This window comes from Oreochromis niloticus, linkage group LG4 (assembly GCF_001858045.2).
Source record: "Oreochromis niloticus isolate F11D_XX linkage group LG4, O_niloticus_UMD_NMBU, whole genome shotgun sequence".
Classification (NCBI taxonomy): domain Eukaryota; kingdom Metazoa; phylum Chordata; class Actinopteri; order Cichliformes; family Cichlidae; genus Oreochromis; species Oreochromis niloticus.
This window is the reverse complement of record NC_031969.2, coordinates 27,879,657-27,899,448: the sequence shown is the minus strand read 5'-3', so window position 1 is coordinate 27,899,448 and position 19,792 is coordinate 27,879,657. Positions and strand designations below refer to the sequence as shown.

The 19,792-nt window shown below is 39.6% G+C and overlaps 1 protein-coding gene and 1 long non-coding RNA gene across 3 annotated transcripts; one reads left to right on the top strand and one right to left on the bottom strand.

The window, feature by feature from the left end:
- Positions 1 to 4,817: 4,817 nt before the first annotated feature.
- znf281a (zinc finger protein 281a) lies at positions 4,818 to 15,967 on the bottom strand. 2 transcript variants are annotated; one of them, XM_003442126.4, is made up of 7 exons: positions 15,795 to 15,967; positions 13,532 to 13,985; positions 11,686 to 11,787; positions 11,065 to 11,191; positions 8,942 to 9,025; positions 8,703 to 8,821; positions 4,818 to 8,589 (listed from the first exon to the last, which is right to left on the bottom strand). In XM_003442126.4, exons 2-7 carry the CDS (start codon positions 13,934 to 13,936, stop codon positions 7,003 to 7,005), a joined length of 2,424 nt encoding a protein of 807 aa, XP_003442174.1. In that variant the 5' UTR covers positions 13,937 to 13,985; positions 15,795 to 15,967; the 3' UTR covers positions 4,818 to 7,002. The 2 variants fall into 2 exon arrangements, with proteins under 2 accessions (XP_003442174.1, XP_013125098.1); XM_013269644.3 differs by lacking the exon at positions 15,795 to 15,967 and adding an exon at positions 15,510 to 15,742.
- Positions 15,049 to 19,198, top strand: LOC112846622 (uncharacterized). Its single transcript, XR_003219685.1, has 3 exons — positions 15,049 to 15,259; positions 17,935 to 18,045; positions 18,740 to 19,198. It is a non-coding gene; the product is annotated as an uncharacterized LOC112846622 (long non-coding RNA).
- The last annotated feature ends 594 nt before the right edge of the window (positions 19,199 to 19,792 follow it).

Here is a 19,792-nt window from a genome sequence, read left to right as displayed (position 1 = left end):
ATTATTCTTCAACTATCAGAAAGAACATGCATTAAAAGTGATGTCTGGAAGTTTTAAAGCAGAGCGACGAAAAGTGATTTCTGTGACTGTCACTGACTATCATATGTCATCCTTAACATGGGCTGCTTATGTGATGACTACAGAAAATCCACTGCTTTTATTTTATGTGGAAATCTTGAGTTGCAAGTGCCAAAGGCTCGTCCTCTGATCTGTTATGGACGTGAAATTCAGACCGATACCAACTAATTAAGAGTCTTGATCAATAAATCCTTCTTCAGGTGGCCATAAAGTCCTCTGTGCCACAAACAACATAATTACCAGTTGACGTGTCTCTAATAAAATGCTAACGTTCCAGGAAGCCTGTGCATTCAAATTTACAACATAAAAAAAAACAACACACTACATAAATAACATTCTCCTTCCCCAGAACCACGTTTCCATAGCTCTGTCACAAGAACTCAACAACTGTGCTAACTTTTAATGGCTGAAAATAGTTGCGGTCAAGGATCCCTGTATAACACCTACAAGGAGATCTGGAACAGCTTGACCTTTATCATTCAGAGCCAACACTGACTTTCACACTTTACAGTATCAAGGCCACGGCAGCTAATTTATACCGCCATGAAAAAGCTCATCGTTGGAACATTTATTGCAGCTTTTCATTTTTTCTTCCGGAAGTGAGCCATGAGACGTGCATTTTTACCGTTATATTACACCAGCGATGCCGTTACTACTGTTGGGTAATTGTGGATGACACACTGTTGCACTATGGAAGCAGACAGATCAACTATAAAGATAAAAACAATTTCCTTAAGTTTCTATCTTAAGGAAATTTAAGTTTCTATCTTAAGGAAACTGAGCAGGAACATTTTATTGTCTTTATTGTCTTTTGTAGTTGTAAAGTGTGAACGATGGATGCCATAATTTCAGTTATGAGATTAATAAGTGTTTAGCACTACTATTGCTCATGTTACAAGTTTCAATGACCGTATTTAAATGCTTACACTTTATTGAGGCAGTAATTTTGTTTTGTCTGAAAACAAAATGCCTTTATCAGACCTTAAGATGGTCAGTTTTCCAGTTAGATTCACATTCTCCCTCTTCATATTCTTCATGTTCCAACTGCTCGGTTTATATGTCTCTGCTCTCAAACACTCCTCAATGAAACCCATACCAAATATCCAGCAGTGCATAAACACACACGCCTTAACGACCTCATTCTTATCTCATGCAAATACTCACATTGCAACATTTTCCAGTACCTTGTGTTAATTTTCAGACTGGCATGCGTAGCCTTTTAGAGTTGACACAAGTGTGTCTTATTTCAGAGCTGGAATCTGGTAAAAGGTGTGCCTTTCTTAATAGCGTGCAATGATTTATTTATTTTTTCCTTCTTTTTATTTTCCGGTTGAAGATTTCCTCTTGGGTTCCCGAAATGAAGAAAACATTTGAAGAGCTGGTATCAAAGCATATCATTGTCAACCCTGAACTGTGTTTGCACATTAACCCCGTTTCATTTTTATTTTAGTCCTGATGCAAATGATTAAAACTGACAAAGCAGAGAGGCAGAAGAACCAATTAGGTCATTCACACAGCAAAATGGCATTTTCAAATACAATCCCGATCAAAAGTTTAAGACCACTTGAAAAATGACCAAAAACAATCATGTTTTGCATGGTTAGATCTTAACAAGGATCCAAGTAGAGCTTCAACATGCAAGAAGAAGAAATGAGAGTGAGAAAAAATATTTTTGTGAGCATCCAATTTATTGAAAACAACAATTAAACTGAAACAGGCTGTTTTGTCTTGTTAAGATCCACCCACGCAAAATATGATTTTTTGCCATTTTCAAGTGGTCTTAAGCTTTTGATTAGGACTGTATGTAAATCCAAATGTACATTTTTGCAAGTATAGTAAAACTAAAATTAAATCAGAATGACAAACTAAAATTAGTTACTGATGTATAAACACTGCTAGTGTTTTGCAACTCGATGAAATTAAACTTTGACTTAACTGTATTATTGTATTATAGTGATTCATTGCATGTGCGTGTCAACATAGCAACACACTTATAATGTTATTGCTAACATGCTGATGTTTATCCAGGTGCTGCCTTTTAGCATGTGTGTCAATATTTCAGAGGGGAAATATACTGCATTTCAGAATATACTTCCTGTGCAGGAGCCCAGTCTAAAAACAAGTGGTGAGATCAAAAAGCAGCAGGCACAAAACTACCAAACAAAAGCTAGAAGCACAAGAAATTCAACAGTGATTGGTATTCAGCACCACGACTCTCTTCACAAGGACATTTACCGCAGTGTCTTCATATGGTGACTAGGTGTCCCTCTTTATGTGGGGACACACTGAATTGGCATTTACATCAACATGTGAGTCTCATAAGAAACATGAGGACATTCACTGATCCGTCGATGCAGCCCTAATAATCACACACACGATTATTTCACAGAACACCAGCTGAAGTAGTACTTTCACAAAAACAGTTATACCATAAAATCAAACTGTAGCTTTCAGGTAGTGTTGCTTGCTTTCTAACATAATTTGATGTATTTGTCCTTTACAAAATAAATGTCAAATTTGTACAGTGACTATTTGTTTTCTTTCTTTAATTTGTAGGGATCTGTTCATCCTATTCTCAAACCTGAAATACGGACAGGAGGAAAATCTGACTCCCCAAAGTCATTATGATCTGTCACTGTGAAGGAGACAGCCACAAAACAGACAGCCTCTTTAAAACTCACTCCCTCTCTTTATTGCTGTGTTTCCCCATACACTATCTCACTGAGTACACAATGCAATAGGTGGCCGTTTCTCAGCTCTACAGATAAGAACATCATGCACGCCACTCTCCCATCCAGCCCTCCAACAGATCTGCATCCTCTGAAAGCAGGAGGAGTCAACAAGAGCACATAGGACAGAGTTCACAGCCTGTTTGCCAATCTTCCCACAGGGTTAACAACTGTTCAGCCAAACGCAACAATGCTGTAGGTCACTGCTTTACTGAGCAACACATCACTTTAATAAAATTTCATCACTTCTGCCCACAAATTCATTGCTTCAACATTTAGGTCTTCCTTTCAACAATTCGGCATCAATAATGACTTTATGATAATGTCAAAGCTTGAAATAAATCAACTGAATGGGAACATCTGTCATTGTTTGATAGAAAATCCAGTAATTTATTAACAAGATGGAGCTAGTAAGTCTGGGTGTGGACAACATAACCTAGGTAAACTTCACCTAGAAGTCAGCTAGCTTTTGTTTGTGGTGACAGAAAAACAGTCTTGTTCCCATTTCTATATAAGGAAGCAGTTTAATTCCCGTCAGAGGTAATAAGGGGGAAATGAGAAGTATCACCCTCTTCTGAGGTAAAGTTAAAGGTTATTCTTATCTGAAGCACACAGTGCCTCGAATCTGTTTAGTTCCACAGAAGTAGGTTATCATCAATAACACAGATGTTTGTAACCCAGTCAAAGCATGTAAAGTTTTGAATGTTCGTGGCATTTAAAACAATCTGTGCCATGTCATTTAAGCTGTCACGGAAAGTGACAAATGTGGACGAGCAGCGGTAAAAGGATTCTTCAATTGTCCACAAAACACGATTTACATTTACTGCTGCTTTTCCTTTTTTTCTGTCATATATGCTCACCAGCTACTTTGTTAGGTACACCTGTTCAACTTCTTGTTACCTCAAACGTGTAATCAGCCAATCACATGGCCACAGCTGAGTGGTTTTAGGCATATAGCCATGGTCAACACAACCTGCCGAAGTTCAAAGCAAGCAACAACATGGAAAAGAAAGGTCATAAAACTGACTTTGATGTTGTTGTTACCAGATGGGATGGTCTGTGTATTTCAGAAATTGACGATATTTCAGGGATTTTCCCAAATAAACATTTCTACGGTTTACAGAGAAGGGTCCAAAAAATAAAATATCCAGCAAGCGGCAGTTCTCTAGTTGAAAACACTTCAGACAAGAATGGCCAGACTATTTCAAGCTGTTAGTAAGGTAAAAGTAACTCAAATATTAAAACCAACATATGCAGAAGAGCATCTCTAAACACACTACATTTTGAACCTTGAAGTAGATGGGCTACAGCAGCAGACCACATGGGTGCCACTCCTGTCAGCTAAGAACAAATAGCTGAGGCCATAGTTTCCACAGGCTCATGAAAACCTGTGTTCCATCATCTCAACCTGGACCAACATCTCAGATTAAAGCTGCACCTTGTTGAATCTATACCACAAAGAATTAAAGAAGTTCTGAAGGCAAAAGTGGGTCCAACCTGGTACTGGCAAACTGTGTCCGGTGAGTGTATGTACACCAGTGTATTGAATTTAATCCGATTCATCTTTCATTAACAAATAGCAAACCAGTCTTCCCATTAGGCCTCCTTAGGAACTCACTGGTTACAAATCTGTTTCCTGAATACAATTCAATTAAATTTTATTTATATAGTGCCAAATCACAACAACAGTGGCTGAAGGTGCTTTGTACTGTAAAGACCCAACAATCAGATGACCCCCTATGAGGAAGCGCTTTGTTGACAGTGGAAAGGAAAAACTGCCCTTTAACAGGAAGAAACCTCTGGGAGGGACAATCCTCTGCCCATGATGAGTTGGGGATGAGGGGAGGGAAAAAAATTTTGTTATTTAAAGAACTGCTTGCTGTCACTAGATGGTGATGTCTATCTTTCTATCTAGCTTTAGTAAGCCTCTTATGCATTACACTACACTAATCTGCCAAGATCTTCATTATGAGTAACTACACATTTGGTAAGAACTTTGAAACAAATCAGTTTTCTTGGTAACAGTTTTTATTATTTTTCTCCTATTGTCAGTTCTTAATTCATTGGACAATTAGCCTCGCGAAATGTGTCACATGAACTTGAAAGAACATAAAAGTGAAAGATATCAGCTGCAAACATCCGGCTGTTATTTTAAGAAAAAAAAAAACAAGGGTAGCAAAATAAATTTTATACAGGGGTAACAATTCAGTAATGTGTAGTGTTTCGTACATTTTTTGTAAACAAGAATACCGAAACAATATGGCAAAAATAAGATGTGAGGGCGAGAGGAGGTTGAACTAAAGAGACTGAACACTGGTTGGCAAGAGACATTTACAGAAACAGCATCTTAATGGGTCACATGTACAAATGTCATGTACACAAATGTTTCAAAACAGCCGCACAGAATCATGACGTTTTTACACACACAACAGCATTTCTGCTACATACGTCAAACCTTCACTCCTTTTGTCCCTGGATTACTGTGATATGAGGTAAACGTGAGGCAAATTCTTGCCCCAACATGGCAACATATTATTTCAGATATTACAGCATTGCATTCGGTCTGCCATGTTTGATGATTGCTTAAAAGAGGCCATTAGGGCACAAAGGGGGTTCAGCGACTCAGTCAGCAAAGTGATATAATTTCCAGCATTCGGGGGCCAGTCGTTTCTATGGAAGACAGCGCAATTATTGTTATATTGTTGTCTTTACATAAAGTACATTTTCAAACCAGCGAGAAATTACATTAAACATTTACGAGACAATATCTTGTTGCTGTACTAAGGAATAGGCACCCAATTTCTAACAGGACAAACAGGCTTGGTACTGCCAGCACAAGCAAAAGCTCTAAATGCATACAACACATTTCTCTATGTGTATACATGTTTTTGAGCTGAAGAAATACTTGATCACTATCACATTTTGTCATTAAAGTCAATATGAAAGCAAAGCTGATAAACTTGAGTAACAAGTCAAACTAAAACTAGGGGTTTGAATTACATTTACATTATCCCAATTAAATATTAGCATTTCTCAAAAAGACAACCCCTCCCTAAAAACAGGAGGAGAAAGATCAAATCCCAGTTTTCCCATATCAACCCTCCCCCTTCATCCCATATGCTCAGCCCCAGGAACCCCGTCTGCATACGCCCAAAGAGCAACATGTCTGATGTTTGAGCTTCCTTGATCCGATGTGGTACTTTATTCAATGTAAGAAATTGTTTCAAAGTGCTAATTGAACTAAGAGGAAGAACAGAAGAGGAAAAGGGGAAGGCCATTCTATCGCTGTCCAACAGCAACCTCTATTGGCCAAAGAAAAGCCTTAACATCATTTTTGTTCTCCAAAAATACACCAAGGACAACGTTTGACCCCTGAACCAGCCCCCTTTCTTCCTCAATTTGGACTGGAAGATGCCCAGAATGATTAAAACTGTTCTTTTACATAATATATATTTTTTTAAATATATATATAGATATATGTATTTATATATGGCCCTTATTGAAGCAAACATGAGTTTCACATTGACATTAAAGTACCATAATCTCTATATAGCCAAGTAGAAAGTGTTCTCAGTGTTCAAGTGAGCTGGCAGCAGTCAGTTTATGTCACACTCATTCAACAAGTAATAAAACATAAGAAATATCATCTTTGAAGTCGCAAATTTACACTTCTGAAAAGAGTGCTCACTGCACCTCGTAAGCCTCTCCTTTCTCACTTTTTCCTGAGTAATACTTTAACCTTGTAACAGACAAACACATGTTTTTATCTTGTTTTTTTTGCTAGTTTTATTCTGGGCTAATCCCTGCCATCGTGGTTATTTCTATATTGTAAAGTTGATTGCTCAAACACTTCAGCTCGTTGAAAAAGAAATACGTCTGGCTCTTACCCTACACTTACTGAAAAAGTTCATAATTAATGACCAAACCTAATGTCACTAATGTGACCAGAATAAACAGTAAAGTACATATTTAACTTAAAATTACAGATACTTAAAAAAAAAAAAAAATTGCATTTGCAGGAAGCCTTCCAGGCTCATTGCAGGAAGAGGAGTGGGCACAAAGACAAAGCATCAGTATAATTAAAATATAGATGTCACTTAAAAAAATAATAACAATAATAATAAAATAGGAGCACTGAAAAATTAAAACAAGGACATCAACTTTAACAACAGAGCATTCACTCGTTCTCAGGCTCTCATCTGTAGCTTTGGCTTGTCGGAGTTTTGGAACCTGTACTTACTGGCTCATTGACATCAGATAACAAACTACTATACCCTGAGAATTCAGACACGGGTGTCCGTATCCTGTGATCCACCTCCCCGCCAGAGTCAGTGCCGTAAGACAAGCCTCTGCCGTCTGACTTAAACTGGGAGCCAAAGGCCTGGGCAAAGTTTTCAATCTGGTAGGAAGGCTTAGAGGAGTCCAGAGAGGCCAGATCCTGCGAGGGGGCCAGAGGGTAGGCTGCCGCTGTACCGTTTTTGACAGGCGGGTGGTCCTTCTGGCTACTCAGGTCAGATGGGCTGATCTGGTAGGATGAAGGGGGAGTGGAGGAGTGCTGTTTCTCCATCTGTTCGGTGAGCTCCTGAGAAGGGGTGAGCTGCTGGTGTGTGGAGGCCTCCAGGCTGCTCAAGTGGAAGCTGTGCTGTGGTGAGGAGCCTGTCAGCATCGCAAAGTGAGACTTTGGCACAGAGGAGGACAGCGAAGGCAGCGACTGGCCAAACCCGCACTCCAGGGGGGACGTAGTGTAGATGTTCTTGTCAGCGTAGATGGGATTTCCTGGGTGGGAACCAGTGAAGGGTCCTGAGGCAGGAGGTCCCAGAGGGAAGCCGGCACTGTGGCTGGTGCGCTCCAAAGCTTGCAGCAGGAAGCGGGAGTATTCGTGCATCATCACAGTCTTGTCTCCTGATGGGCTGGGTGTGTTGGTGTTGTGGCTGATGTCAGCACCATCAGATGTGGTGGGGTTCAGTGCCACATGCTGGTCACTGATGTCAAAGTGAACATCCTGGTGTGAGTTATCAGGTTTCTGGGCATAATGGTCCAGCAGACTCTGCAACACTTCATCAGGGATCCCCGACTTGTCAAGACTAAGAGAAGCATCGCTGTCCATTACACCGGAAATGCCACCCTGGATCACAGAAGGCTGGGAAGACAAGTGGACGCTTACATCGTACTCAGTGCTAGATCCTCCAGCCACAGGAGGCCCCGAGGCGTTTGCATTGTTTGCTGCTTGAAGGTAGCGACGCTTCTTCAGAAACTGCATGGCGTCATCGTAATTGCTGCTGGCGGGTCCAACTTTAGCCCCATTACCCTGCAGGAGCCCAAGGCCAGCCATACCCCCACCCTGCTCCAACGTACCTGCTTTGACCTGCCCCAGACCTGCTTTATCCAAGCCCTTACGATTGGCCTTTTTGAATGCCACCTTTGGAGCTTGGCCGTTGTTGCCTTGTTGCATGCTGGCGTCTGGCTCAGAAGAGGAAGGAACCGTTTGATTCTCCAGTGAGTATTCGTGGATAGTATAGCCTCCAGATAGAGCCCCATGCATGTGGGATGCCCTCAACCCCCCTCCATCTCCCTTCTTCTTTTTGCGTTCCCCTCCCTCTCCAGAATTTTTAGACCTTCCCCTCTTCCTACCGCCACTCCCAGCATTTCCCTGAGTGATCCCATAGCTGCCATTACCCATTTCTACACAACTCAAGTCCATCATCCCAGGATCCAGCCCCTTCTTTATGGCTTCTCCACAGGTTCGCTTGTGCTTAAGCAGTCGGTCTGTCCTAGAAAAATACTGAAACAACACGAGTTGCATTTAAAAATAACTGAACTTATTTTAAAATAACAACAGTACCAATAAACCCTTTTGATGGATAGCAAAGAGGAGGCTTTAATTAGTTCACAAACCTGTTGGCAGGTCTCACATCTGTACGGCTTTTCTCCACTGTGCGTCCTTTTGTGTCTTTCCATGTGGTATTTCTGAATAAACCGCATGTTGCACTGGTCACAGCTAAATGGCTTCTCTCCTGTTACACAAAAACAGCCACTCTATAGGTTAGTCATCCTTTAGTGTGGTAAAAAACACATAATGACTGAGTTTGCATCAGGCCCCTGGGTCATATGATTAGTTGTCATAAATTACTCACCACTGTGGATTTTCTCGTGTCGCTGCAGAAGGTACTTCTGAATGAAACTCATGTTGCACTGAGTGCATCTGAAGGGTCTTTCACCTGAAATAAGATCATATGATCACTGTGATGTTATAATAACCCATGTGATATAGTTCTTTAAAGCAGGATATACACATAACACGTACCCCTGTGCAAGTTACGCAATTGAGAGCAGTATTTACAATCCGTCTGTGTGTCATAAAGGTGTTTAGTCAACTTTGGCACTCTGGCAGCTTGAACAAATACCTGGCTCACTCAACACAAAATGTGTGTGTATGTGGGTGTGTCACTGCTATTGCAACACACGGCACTGGATTTCAGAGGTGTTTACCATATTTTATTCTCTCATTTTTGCCTCTTAGAGCAAATCCCATTATTTTAAAGAGGAAAGAAAGAAAAACTTCTTGTCTAACTTTTCTTTTTATAAAAGTCATATATGAGGTCTGTTTATTAAAAAGGAACCAGCACACAAAAATCAAAGACCATTCTCAATTTAAATTTATTCAAGTATGACAAATCTCAACTTAAAAATCCTCTTCCTGAAAATACAGAGTGACTTTCAGTACAGCTGCCGCTTTTAGAAAGTGCCGTAGAAGTCCTGATCTGACCTCTTGTACTTATGCCTCTGCAATCTCCACTAGTGCACCTCCAGTAAGCCAAAACACTAAATGTGAATTTCATTTTCATTTTCAAGGAAGGAGGAAAATTTGGAGAATCAGCTGGATGTTTGTGCAGGTCAAAAACTTCTGCGCTTTAGATCTACCTCATGTTGGTACACACAATCCAGGTCGTTTCCAATAAATGATAGTCTCTGCTTAGGCTGCTACCCACATGATACGGACACAGATAAGTGACAGAAAGTGGACGGATGGGCAGATATGTAAGGTACACCTTAGTGTCTAGCAGAACTCTGCATATCAGCCTTAAATCTGTAGATTGTGGATTAGTACACCCCAAAGGAGATCTGGCATATTAACACCAGCTCCTGGCCTGCTCTTTTAATCAATTTTCTATAGTCTATGACAATACATTTATCACGCAACAGCTAAACGTTCAGGCAAAGAGCAAACAAAGAAAATAAAACATTTCTCAGACAAGGTCTGTAGGAGCCAAACTACAAATTTTTTTGACCCAGAATGCGCTTTATACTTAAAACTACATTTGTGACACAATGGCAGAAACTACTGACAAGGTATGCTTGCTGATATGGACATCAATGGACAATTTTTGCCACGTGAGATTTGACACCAGCAGTTATTCAATTCAGATTCAATCAGCACTGAGCAGCAGCATGACACCTGAAATCCGTCCCAAGAAACTCGCCGCTTGTTAAAAAGCCGGCTGCCTCTAAGATTAAAAAACAACAACAAAATCCCAAAAGGGAAAAAACAAAACAGAACAAAAAAGAAACTTTTGAGATGAGATCATATTGTTATTTAATTAAATTATATTTTACTTGATAACGAGACAGAAAAATTAACCAGCATGTGCACTATGCACACATGCAGGGATTTTATTTTTATTTACAGGAACTTCAATCAGCAAGTAGATAAAGCTTTATTGTAACCAGAAACTGTAATACAAAACCTTAAAAGAAGATGGATTTAATTTAGAAGTGGCAGCTAGTGCGATTATGTGTAAGCAGCAAACAACACATTTACAATTAAGCTTAATTATAGAAAAAAGGCATGGGTTCCCCTATGATGAGTAGTGATAAAAGGCTGTACAGGTAGAGGATAGGCCTTGCATCATATTGTGTTTGCCTTTCACGAAATCGTCAGGAACAAAGAGCATCTAAAACAATCTGAATGTTAGGATAGCAGTGAAGCTCATGGCCTGGGATAATCTATTAAATGAAGCAAATTCAATAGAGTTGATTAATCCAAAGCACTTAGTAAATACTGGACAAAGAACTATCTGAAGATAATATTACAGTAGAAAAGCAATAAGCTACGATGCATGGGCCAATGCAGCATCTGCCAAATGACATCATCATTTCCTTCCTTGTATTTATTGTGCTAACCACTGAGATAACCCACAAGGAAATGCACAGAGCAGAAAAATATAAGCACTGTGGTGAAATCGACACACTACAATACCTGTGTGAATGAGAACGTGTCTGCGTAGATGATAGGAGCTTCTGAAGGACGCATTGCAATGTTCACACATGTGAGGCCTGGATCCTGGAGATAGGTTACCTCCATCTGCATCCAGCATCACTGACTGCTATAGAACAATACAGGAGAGAGGGGGGATGGGTACCAATTAGCCATCTTTCTCTACAGAATGTATCTAAAATATCACTGTCTGAAAAATATTACTAATTGCAAAAAAAGTGCAAAGTCTTGTAACTCAAAATGCATGACCTATTTTTTCAACATTAAACTCAAGTCTAACTTGCACTTAAAGCTCCATTTAACTCACAACAGAATTGAAATGAAACAGATGTTTGTAAATACATGGAAATCTCTGCTCCAGTAACAAAACAGTATTAAATGTAAAGTGATTGTATTACTTCACTTTGCATTTGCTTTGATTAAAATTGAAATAGACAAAATACTTTGTGCCAATCATCTTTTCATGCCTCCCGACATTCTGTTTTTTGTTTGTTTCTGCCAAAAGCAAATTAGCACACTTAATGTTCTTTGTGATAATTATTGATGTGATGAGGACTAAATAAAATATGATTGCATTCACAATTTTATAAATACAAGACAAACCTTTGCATCACTTCTCTTCTTTCTTGGTTTACCCTCCTGTCCATCACCATTTGACCTTCGACCTTTTTTCCCAGTGGGCTCCTTTTCTAACTGACTTGGCAGCTGTGAGGACGACAATAGGGGAGGGAGAGGGCCGTGAGAGCGAGCCATGACAAGAAAAATCACTTGATTGAAGGTTAAAGGCCTGCAGTCTCAAACTATCACGCAAACAGATCCACGTTTGCTGCTCATGCAAACAAACAAAACGCTTGGACAATCTCTTGTGATTGTCTCTTGGAAAGTGATTGCGCAAGATGTGGTTCTAGTGGGCAGAATTTATTGTTCTTTTATGGTTCAGCAGCCTCTAACTCACCACTTTTCATCTATTATTCTTACTAAACTGCACACTTTGCAAACTAAACATTCAAAATAACAACTTCTTAGTAAACTTCACTGCAAAGAATGGCATTAATTCAGAAAGGAGGAAAATGAGTGTCTTTTCTTCTATTTGTTTGCCTTCCTGCCCTGCAATTTCTTTCCCAGTAAGCACACTACTCCTCACTGCCATATGGAGGCTGACGGGACAAATGTGGGTGCACCTGCTGTTTTCAAATCAGCCCAGTCTTTAGGTCAACCTGGGGAAAGTCTAAACAAAATAAAAAGGGTCCAAGACTGTGGAGTAATCTATGTCTAGACTATGGAGTATTTAAAAGAAAACCATTTTGGAGGCATTGGTTTATTACCAGAAAAGGAAAAAACATTTTTTAATAACTAAAAAGCTGAAACACATCTTGGTTACACCTTGAATTATGTTTCAATTTGCAGCTTATTAACTTTTAGCTGTCTGAGAAGAACATACCACTTCCGAAAATCTGGTAAAAAGCAAATATTTTTCACTATCTTATGATAATTATTAAGCAATTTTTTTTTTTTTTTTAAGTAGTACATTTATAAAACAGTCTTTTATTGCAACCTTGCTGTGAAAATCTGTGGTTTCTAAAGGCTCCCAATGTTGTGTTACAAAAAATGTTAAACATCAATTTTAAATGAATGCTGCTCAACGAAGACAATAATTGGCTGTTTTTCCATAAACAACACTGGCGACCTCTGACGGCTCGCTATTGTTAGGAGAACGTGGATGTGTATATTTGTATCTGAATGAACACAAAGGAGATCTGAAATGAAGCGCGAGCTCAAACAAGACAGCTGTGTCCTCGCCACGACGTTCTCATTCATGCTGAGGCTGGATGACGTCACCCTTCTAACCAGAAAGAGAAACTACTTTGCATTTCATGCCGTCAGTAGATTTATCGCTATATAACTGGTTTCCATCAGGCTCCTCCACCTCAGGTTTTTCAGCTTATGAGGTGCTTGACAACACAGCAGCGCTACTTGGGGATCAGACTTTCCAAGACCCAAAAACACACTCACGATTAAATGCATATTATCACTTTTCTCTAATGTATGTTGCCGATATTATATTATTTACTCATCAAAACCACTAGGAGACCGTCTTATGATTAGAGCAGAAACAATTAAGGATTTTATGCTCAATTTCTTTGTTATATATGGTGTAAAATTCAATATTTCTAAATTTTATATTGCAAATCTTTGTTTTGGTGCATTCGGGGGTAGTTAGTTCAGAAAATAATCCAAGTGATTGTTCTCTTGTTTTGTCCAGCGAAGGCTCAAAAATGCTTCAAGAGAAACTATTGATTACTTTAATAAATTAAATGACTTTTAAAAATATTTTTAGTTGTAACCTGATTATGGAAAGAAATTCAACTTTAAAAATCATACACATATAATTTACTTACAAAATTGCTAGAAATGAATCACAGTCTGCCATCCTCTCAGAAATACTTACACTGCCCATGTTGAGATCGTGCACCAATAAATCCTGGTTGTTACCGACATTCACCTCCAGCAGCTCTGTGCTCTTTACCAGGCCACCAGAGTAGAGAGGCAAGCGATAATCGTGCTCTGTCAGCTTCTCCTGCTTGATACCTATAGTGTGAACATAGTCTCCCACACTTACACATCCCAGGCTGCCACCCTGGTTGTCCATGCTGCAATCAGGGGAGTCACGCTCCTTCTTAAGGATCATTTCTTGAGGTGGAAGGTCCTGCATTACAGAATGGGCAGCCAGCCGTGTGAAGCTGGTGACAGGTGGGAGATGGCTGAACATAATCATGCCTGCTCCAAAACTGGAGTCCATGCTCCCGTTGCAGCGCAGGAATTCATTCCCTAGTTTGTCTTGAATGATGCTCATGGTGAAGGCTGGCAGGCAGGAAAACTATGTGGTGAAAATCAATGTGATCCTGTGAGGAAAAGAATGACAGTAGCTGATGTGTAGGACTATAATATTACATAATCACAATAAACTTTGAAGGATAACTATAACTAGCAATCAGGATGTGAGGACATACAAATAATAGTCAATAGACAACAGTTATGGAGCCGGTTAAGCTTAGCCTACAGGAATCGGTGTCACGGTCTCTGATCTCACAACTAGACGCTTAGTCGGATTAAAGTGACGATTTGTGGGTCAACAAAAGGCTACAGTCTGGAACAATGACAAGTGGAAATAAGCTGGTGGTACAGTGTGGAAAACTCTTTTCCCAATTACTGTGTGCGTGCTTGATATTTTACAGGACAAAAAGGTGACAGCCAGAGCTGTTCTGGCCACAACATGAGAAGAGGGGACAGGATTGAACTTGTATGTAATCTGTTTGATGGGGCTGTCTGACCCAGTCATCCTATTTGAATGAGCTTATCTGCCAACGAGAGCTCACACGGGCTGTATTAGAAAGGCTGATGGTGTAATTACGTGGCTGCTACATAAACAACAGCAACCAAGGGGAACAGATCAGAGCACATGCTAGTATGCCAGTTTTGAACATAGTGAGCATAATGCATGAACACGGGACCTGTTTATTATCTGACCCACTGTGTACTAGACCAACAAAGCATGTTCCATCACAGAGAGCTCCAGGTAGTATTTCCAGTTTCTGAAACCAGAATGGGATGTTTACATCTAACACATAACCAAGATATTAGTGTTCATGTAAACATACTCAGGCTGCAGCCAAATGGACGCATCTGAACAAGATTAGGGGTTAAAACGTCATTGTTTACATCCTAATTTAATTGGACCAATATTTGCTAAGATGTCTGTTTACATTATGATTCCCAGGATAAGAATACAACCTGACAAAACTACAATTATATGTTGAACAAATCTCTCTCACCCCTCCGCAGGAGCGACCCTCCGTGAGTGCTTTCTGCCTGCAGCCTCTTGGGGTACGCTAGCAGAAATAACCAACTCAGCTAGCAGAAATCCAACTTTGTAAATAGAACAAATAAATAAGTAAATAAAACTTAGTCGGAGTAATTAACTATGTTTTTTTTAAATGCGCTAAAGCAGATAAACGGTGTGCTCCCATGTGGACATATAGGAAAGCTACCGTTCGTCTTCTATGAAATTAGCTCCCTGGCTAACCATCTGGCTAACGACTCTTGCGGGGCCCTTCTTTGTGATGCAGGAGCAGGCAATAATTAATATCGCCATGCAATAACAGCAAGCAGATTTACGGTGAGAAAAACGCCGAATGACGCGAACACGAACAGGAAAACGTCTTTAATACGAAGAGAGTCACTTCTTTCACAGCATCAGAACAAAGTTAGTTAAGTACTTTTTCTTAAAGCTGGGTTTAAATATCTGAATTAGAGGCAGGTATCACCACAGAGGTACACACAAGCCAAACTAAACCTGTGAGGTGGAGAAATGATCAAGGACGAAAGCTGTTTTGAGTGGGAATATGAAATAAATGACAACAACTTACATCGTGTGCTATTACTGACGGGCTTCTTTAACTGTTGGCTTTGTTTCCCGGACACTTAACCGACTGTAAATGATGGGAGCGACAACACGGGCATGACCCATAACAAACGGCCCACACAACTCCAGCGAACAATGATGCTCGTCCGACTAGCCGAGACAGCTAACTTAGCAGCTAACTAGCGGTAACGTTGCTGCGCTCCGCTTTGTTGTCTGTCCCGTACGAGGAGTTCAAACACAGCTCCCGCCGACCCTGTAACCAAAGTTGGATTTTATGAATTTATCTTACCGGTGCAGGACCATGACCCTGCTGCTTTGGCTCGCGTGGTTTACCCTCAGCTGTCCGTTTTTTAATATCTAGAGCCAAAACATTGTTCTCCCGCAGCTGCTGGGTTCTTCCATCTTGGCTCGGCGCGGAGCATTCTGGGTCTCGCAGGCGGACGCGTCCTAAACAGAGACAAAACAAACCACCTCCTATGTTCACGTACAGCCTACCGTACTAGTACTCAGGTTATCACTTTCACATCACTCAGTGTCTTTTTTAAAAACAATCTTCAAAATAAACCTTATTAGTTTTTGAGAATCAGCTATAATTAATGTATTTTATGCAAAGTATCAAACCGACACCTATTCAACTTCTGTATAAGCCTTTGTTTTAACACCTTTAAATTCTGAAGGTATTTCAAAATAGCCAGATAGGAAAGAAGAATATAGATTGGTAAAGTGCCACAGTTACCAAAAACAGTTCAGAGTAATGTTTTCAAAAGCAAGTAGAAAATCTACTGGAGTTTTCTTTTTAAAAAGTACTAAATAAATAAGTAATTGCAAAATATGTGTTCAGAACAAATGCTAAAGCACTGACTGTAAGCAAGAGTACTGACTTCAGACTGCCATTAGGCTATGTAAAAATGCATGGTATGAAGTAACCTATACACAGTTAAATGCACTACGATAATTAGCACCCCTTTCTTAAAATTTCAAACCAGTGTACTGTGATTATACAATAGGACTCTCCTTACAACAGCATACTGTTAATACAGTATATTAATATCTAAACAAAGTCTTAAGGTAGGTAGGTACAAGATTTACCTATGACATGTCATGGAGTGACATTAACTGGTAGGCAGAGGTACAAGTGCCTCAGTACATATCAATAAATACTCTACCTCAGTTTCTGAAAATATTGAGCACTAAAGTGGAAAAGTGCTAGAACACCCATCAATTTTCCACTTTTGTTTTCAATAAATCTTCCTAAAGTTCACATATTGGAGGCTGCTCTTTCACACAGCGAGTCTCAGACGCTCAGCTCAGCGTTTTAAAGGGACCATGACAGATGTGCTTGGAAGCTCTCAGATCTGCTGGATGAATGATTTTGTATACATCTAAAAGGACATCAGAGTTTGTCCTCGCACCCCCCACTCCTCATTGCCTTCACTAATGAACCAATTAATTCAGAGAGTGGGGTACAATGAAAATGCAGAGAGTGGAGAAATGCAAAAAAGGTCAGGGAATGGATTTTTGATGTCTCTGATCTTTTCATATATCAAAATTGACAACCCACACAGCTGACAGTGATATCTTTGAAATCACTCTCATCTCAGTGTTTAAATATGCATGGGGGTGATGTCGGGCTGATGAGCCCAGTCTAGTAGAAAATTAGTCATTAGAATTTGAGAATTTGCATTTGTTTCAAACCAGATAATTAAATGAATAATAAATTAATTTGATTATTTAAGCATACAGTGTTAAATAGTGACAAGCATATGATTAAAGCACAAAAAATAAAAAATAAAAAACAATATGGAGGCAATGCAAAATTATAAATACAGTGGTCAGATATAATGTTAGGTAAATTGAAGGTTGTCCCAAATTCAAACTGCCTTGGATTTATAATTTCATAATAAGTTTAACGTTAATTTATGTTTCATTCTAAAAATGTTGAACTATTCCTTTAAACTATACTTCACTCGAGTCTGCTTAGATCTGCCATAAAGTCTCATTAACCCAAAAACAAAAGGTATGTAAACACATCTAAAATGCTATGCACAAGCTCGCAGACAGTGAGGAGACACCCTGGAACTATATGGTGTAAATACAAAGTCATGTTTTCAGTCTTCAATGTCAGTCTCAGCCAACATCAATGTATGGCTCAACTTTCCCTCAGTGTCTACTATCAGCCGAGTGTTTGGGACATTAAGGTCAGAGACATTAGGACTCCTGTTCAATGAATGCCCTCATTGTGGAGGAGACACAAGAGTGAGCGTGTCTGAACCTGAAGAAGGGTGGAGCAAGAGAAAAAAACAACCAATCTGACATTTTCATCTCAGGCAATTTGTGTATCTTATGACACAGATGGTTATCACTTCTAACTGCTCATTAATAATTCATCCTGTGCTGCATGTCTTTGTTTCCTTCTCCTTTCTCTGCAGCATGTACCTCAGCCCTGAACACATATGCACACAGTTTGGATGCTATCGCCAATATTGCCTCTATTCTAATGATGGAAGCCAAAAAGAAGAAGTGCAGAGCTGAGGGTCAAGGTTTGGAGATTTCCTTTGTTGTGCTGATTTCAATTCCTCTCACTGGGAAAGCCTGATGCCTTCACATAACAGATGGCGATCCTGGCTGTCTGCACTCTAATCCTCCATTGTCACGAGGGTCACAGCTGTATATGAATTCACCCTATTGAAACAAGTCCCTCATTAGTTAATCTGTGCAGCTGGTATATTATATAATGATTTTTTTAAAAAAATATTTGGTCATTTGAAACAAATCAGAAAATACTATCAATACTACACCCACACTATTATGTGTTACAGACTCCAGTATATATTTATGCTTGTTAAGATAAAGATTTTAACCAGCCAATCCTAGCAGACGGCTATAATATAAAACACATTATTTCCATTTCTATTTATTATGCAAACTAAGAGGGAACAGTTCAAGTTTGTGATGTTTGATGGTTATTACACCGCCTCCGTAAACATGAACAAAATGTGACTCCTTTAATTTTTTTTATTAGGCACAATTATTCCACAATTATTCCTGAATTTTTCCGACCAAATTTTCTGTGAAATTAATTCCCAAGAATCTAAAACTGTCCATCTCAGCTTCACCGTCTTTGCCTTTTGTTTTCTAACAATATCGATTGCCTGCTTAGTTTTCTTGATGTTAAGCAGCATCACACAGAAAGATGGCTGATGATGATGATGATGCTTTCTGCAAACGTCCCAGTGTTCTCGCCATGTCTGGGCATGCAGTCATTGATGTGCAGCGTGAACAGGAGGTAGCTGAGCACCTAAACCACGGGGGCTCTGGTGTTGAGTGGGGAAGATGTGACTGCCAACCCAAAGTGTCTGCGGTCTGTTTGTAAGGAAGACCAATAACCAATTCCAGGGAGTGGCACTCAAGCTCAGAATGCTAATCAGTGTGGCAGTATTGAATATAGAGCTGAGAGCAACAGCTTTCTAATGCAGGTGTTGTTATTTTCAAGGTGTACGAGGACAGCTCAGCTCAGCAGCTGCAGAGGCTGCCTGGAGATAGTCACCAAGACGCATCTTTGTTACCTTAATAGAGACTGGTGCTGGTGCTGCTTTCTCCTCATTTTCATTCTTAAGGTTAAGCTGAGTAAAACATTTGCTGCCAGTAGCATCTCATTAATCACAGCAAGTGCTATCAATCTTTTCATTTGACTCTCAGCACAAATATGAGCAAGCAAACATTTTGTTTTACAATAAACATTTGCTTAGCCCAACATTATCAGGCAGGGCCATAATAACTTATTTTCAAAGGCTCCGTGTTGACTGGAGTCATTTAAAGTTGTTTCAAAAGCTTTTTTCTGAATCACCAAGAACAGCTGCTCCTTTCAACAGTGCGAGTCAGCACAGCGCTACTTTTAACTGATCATAAATGAGCCATTCTGTTTATTTTCATCTCGTCAGAAATCTGTTTGAAGGAGTTTGTATTGTCCTCGTTTGTTCATGTGCTTTGATATAAAGATAAAATGCAACACCTGTGACATGTACAAACTTTTCTCACTTTTAGTTTCCAAGCTAATGCTCTCATAATGAGAATAATAATAATTATTCTAATAAAAATGTAACTTTCAAAACAAATATCAGTTGGAAAATTGCAGTTTCAATTCCATTTTGTTGCATCATGCCAGTTTTATCACCCACAGCTGGGACTGTGGAGCAGGTTTGCCTTTTACTATAACTTAGAGGTGATACACTTTAACATACCAGGCAATTTAATGTCTACAAGAATTTGCCTTTATCACAAGAAATA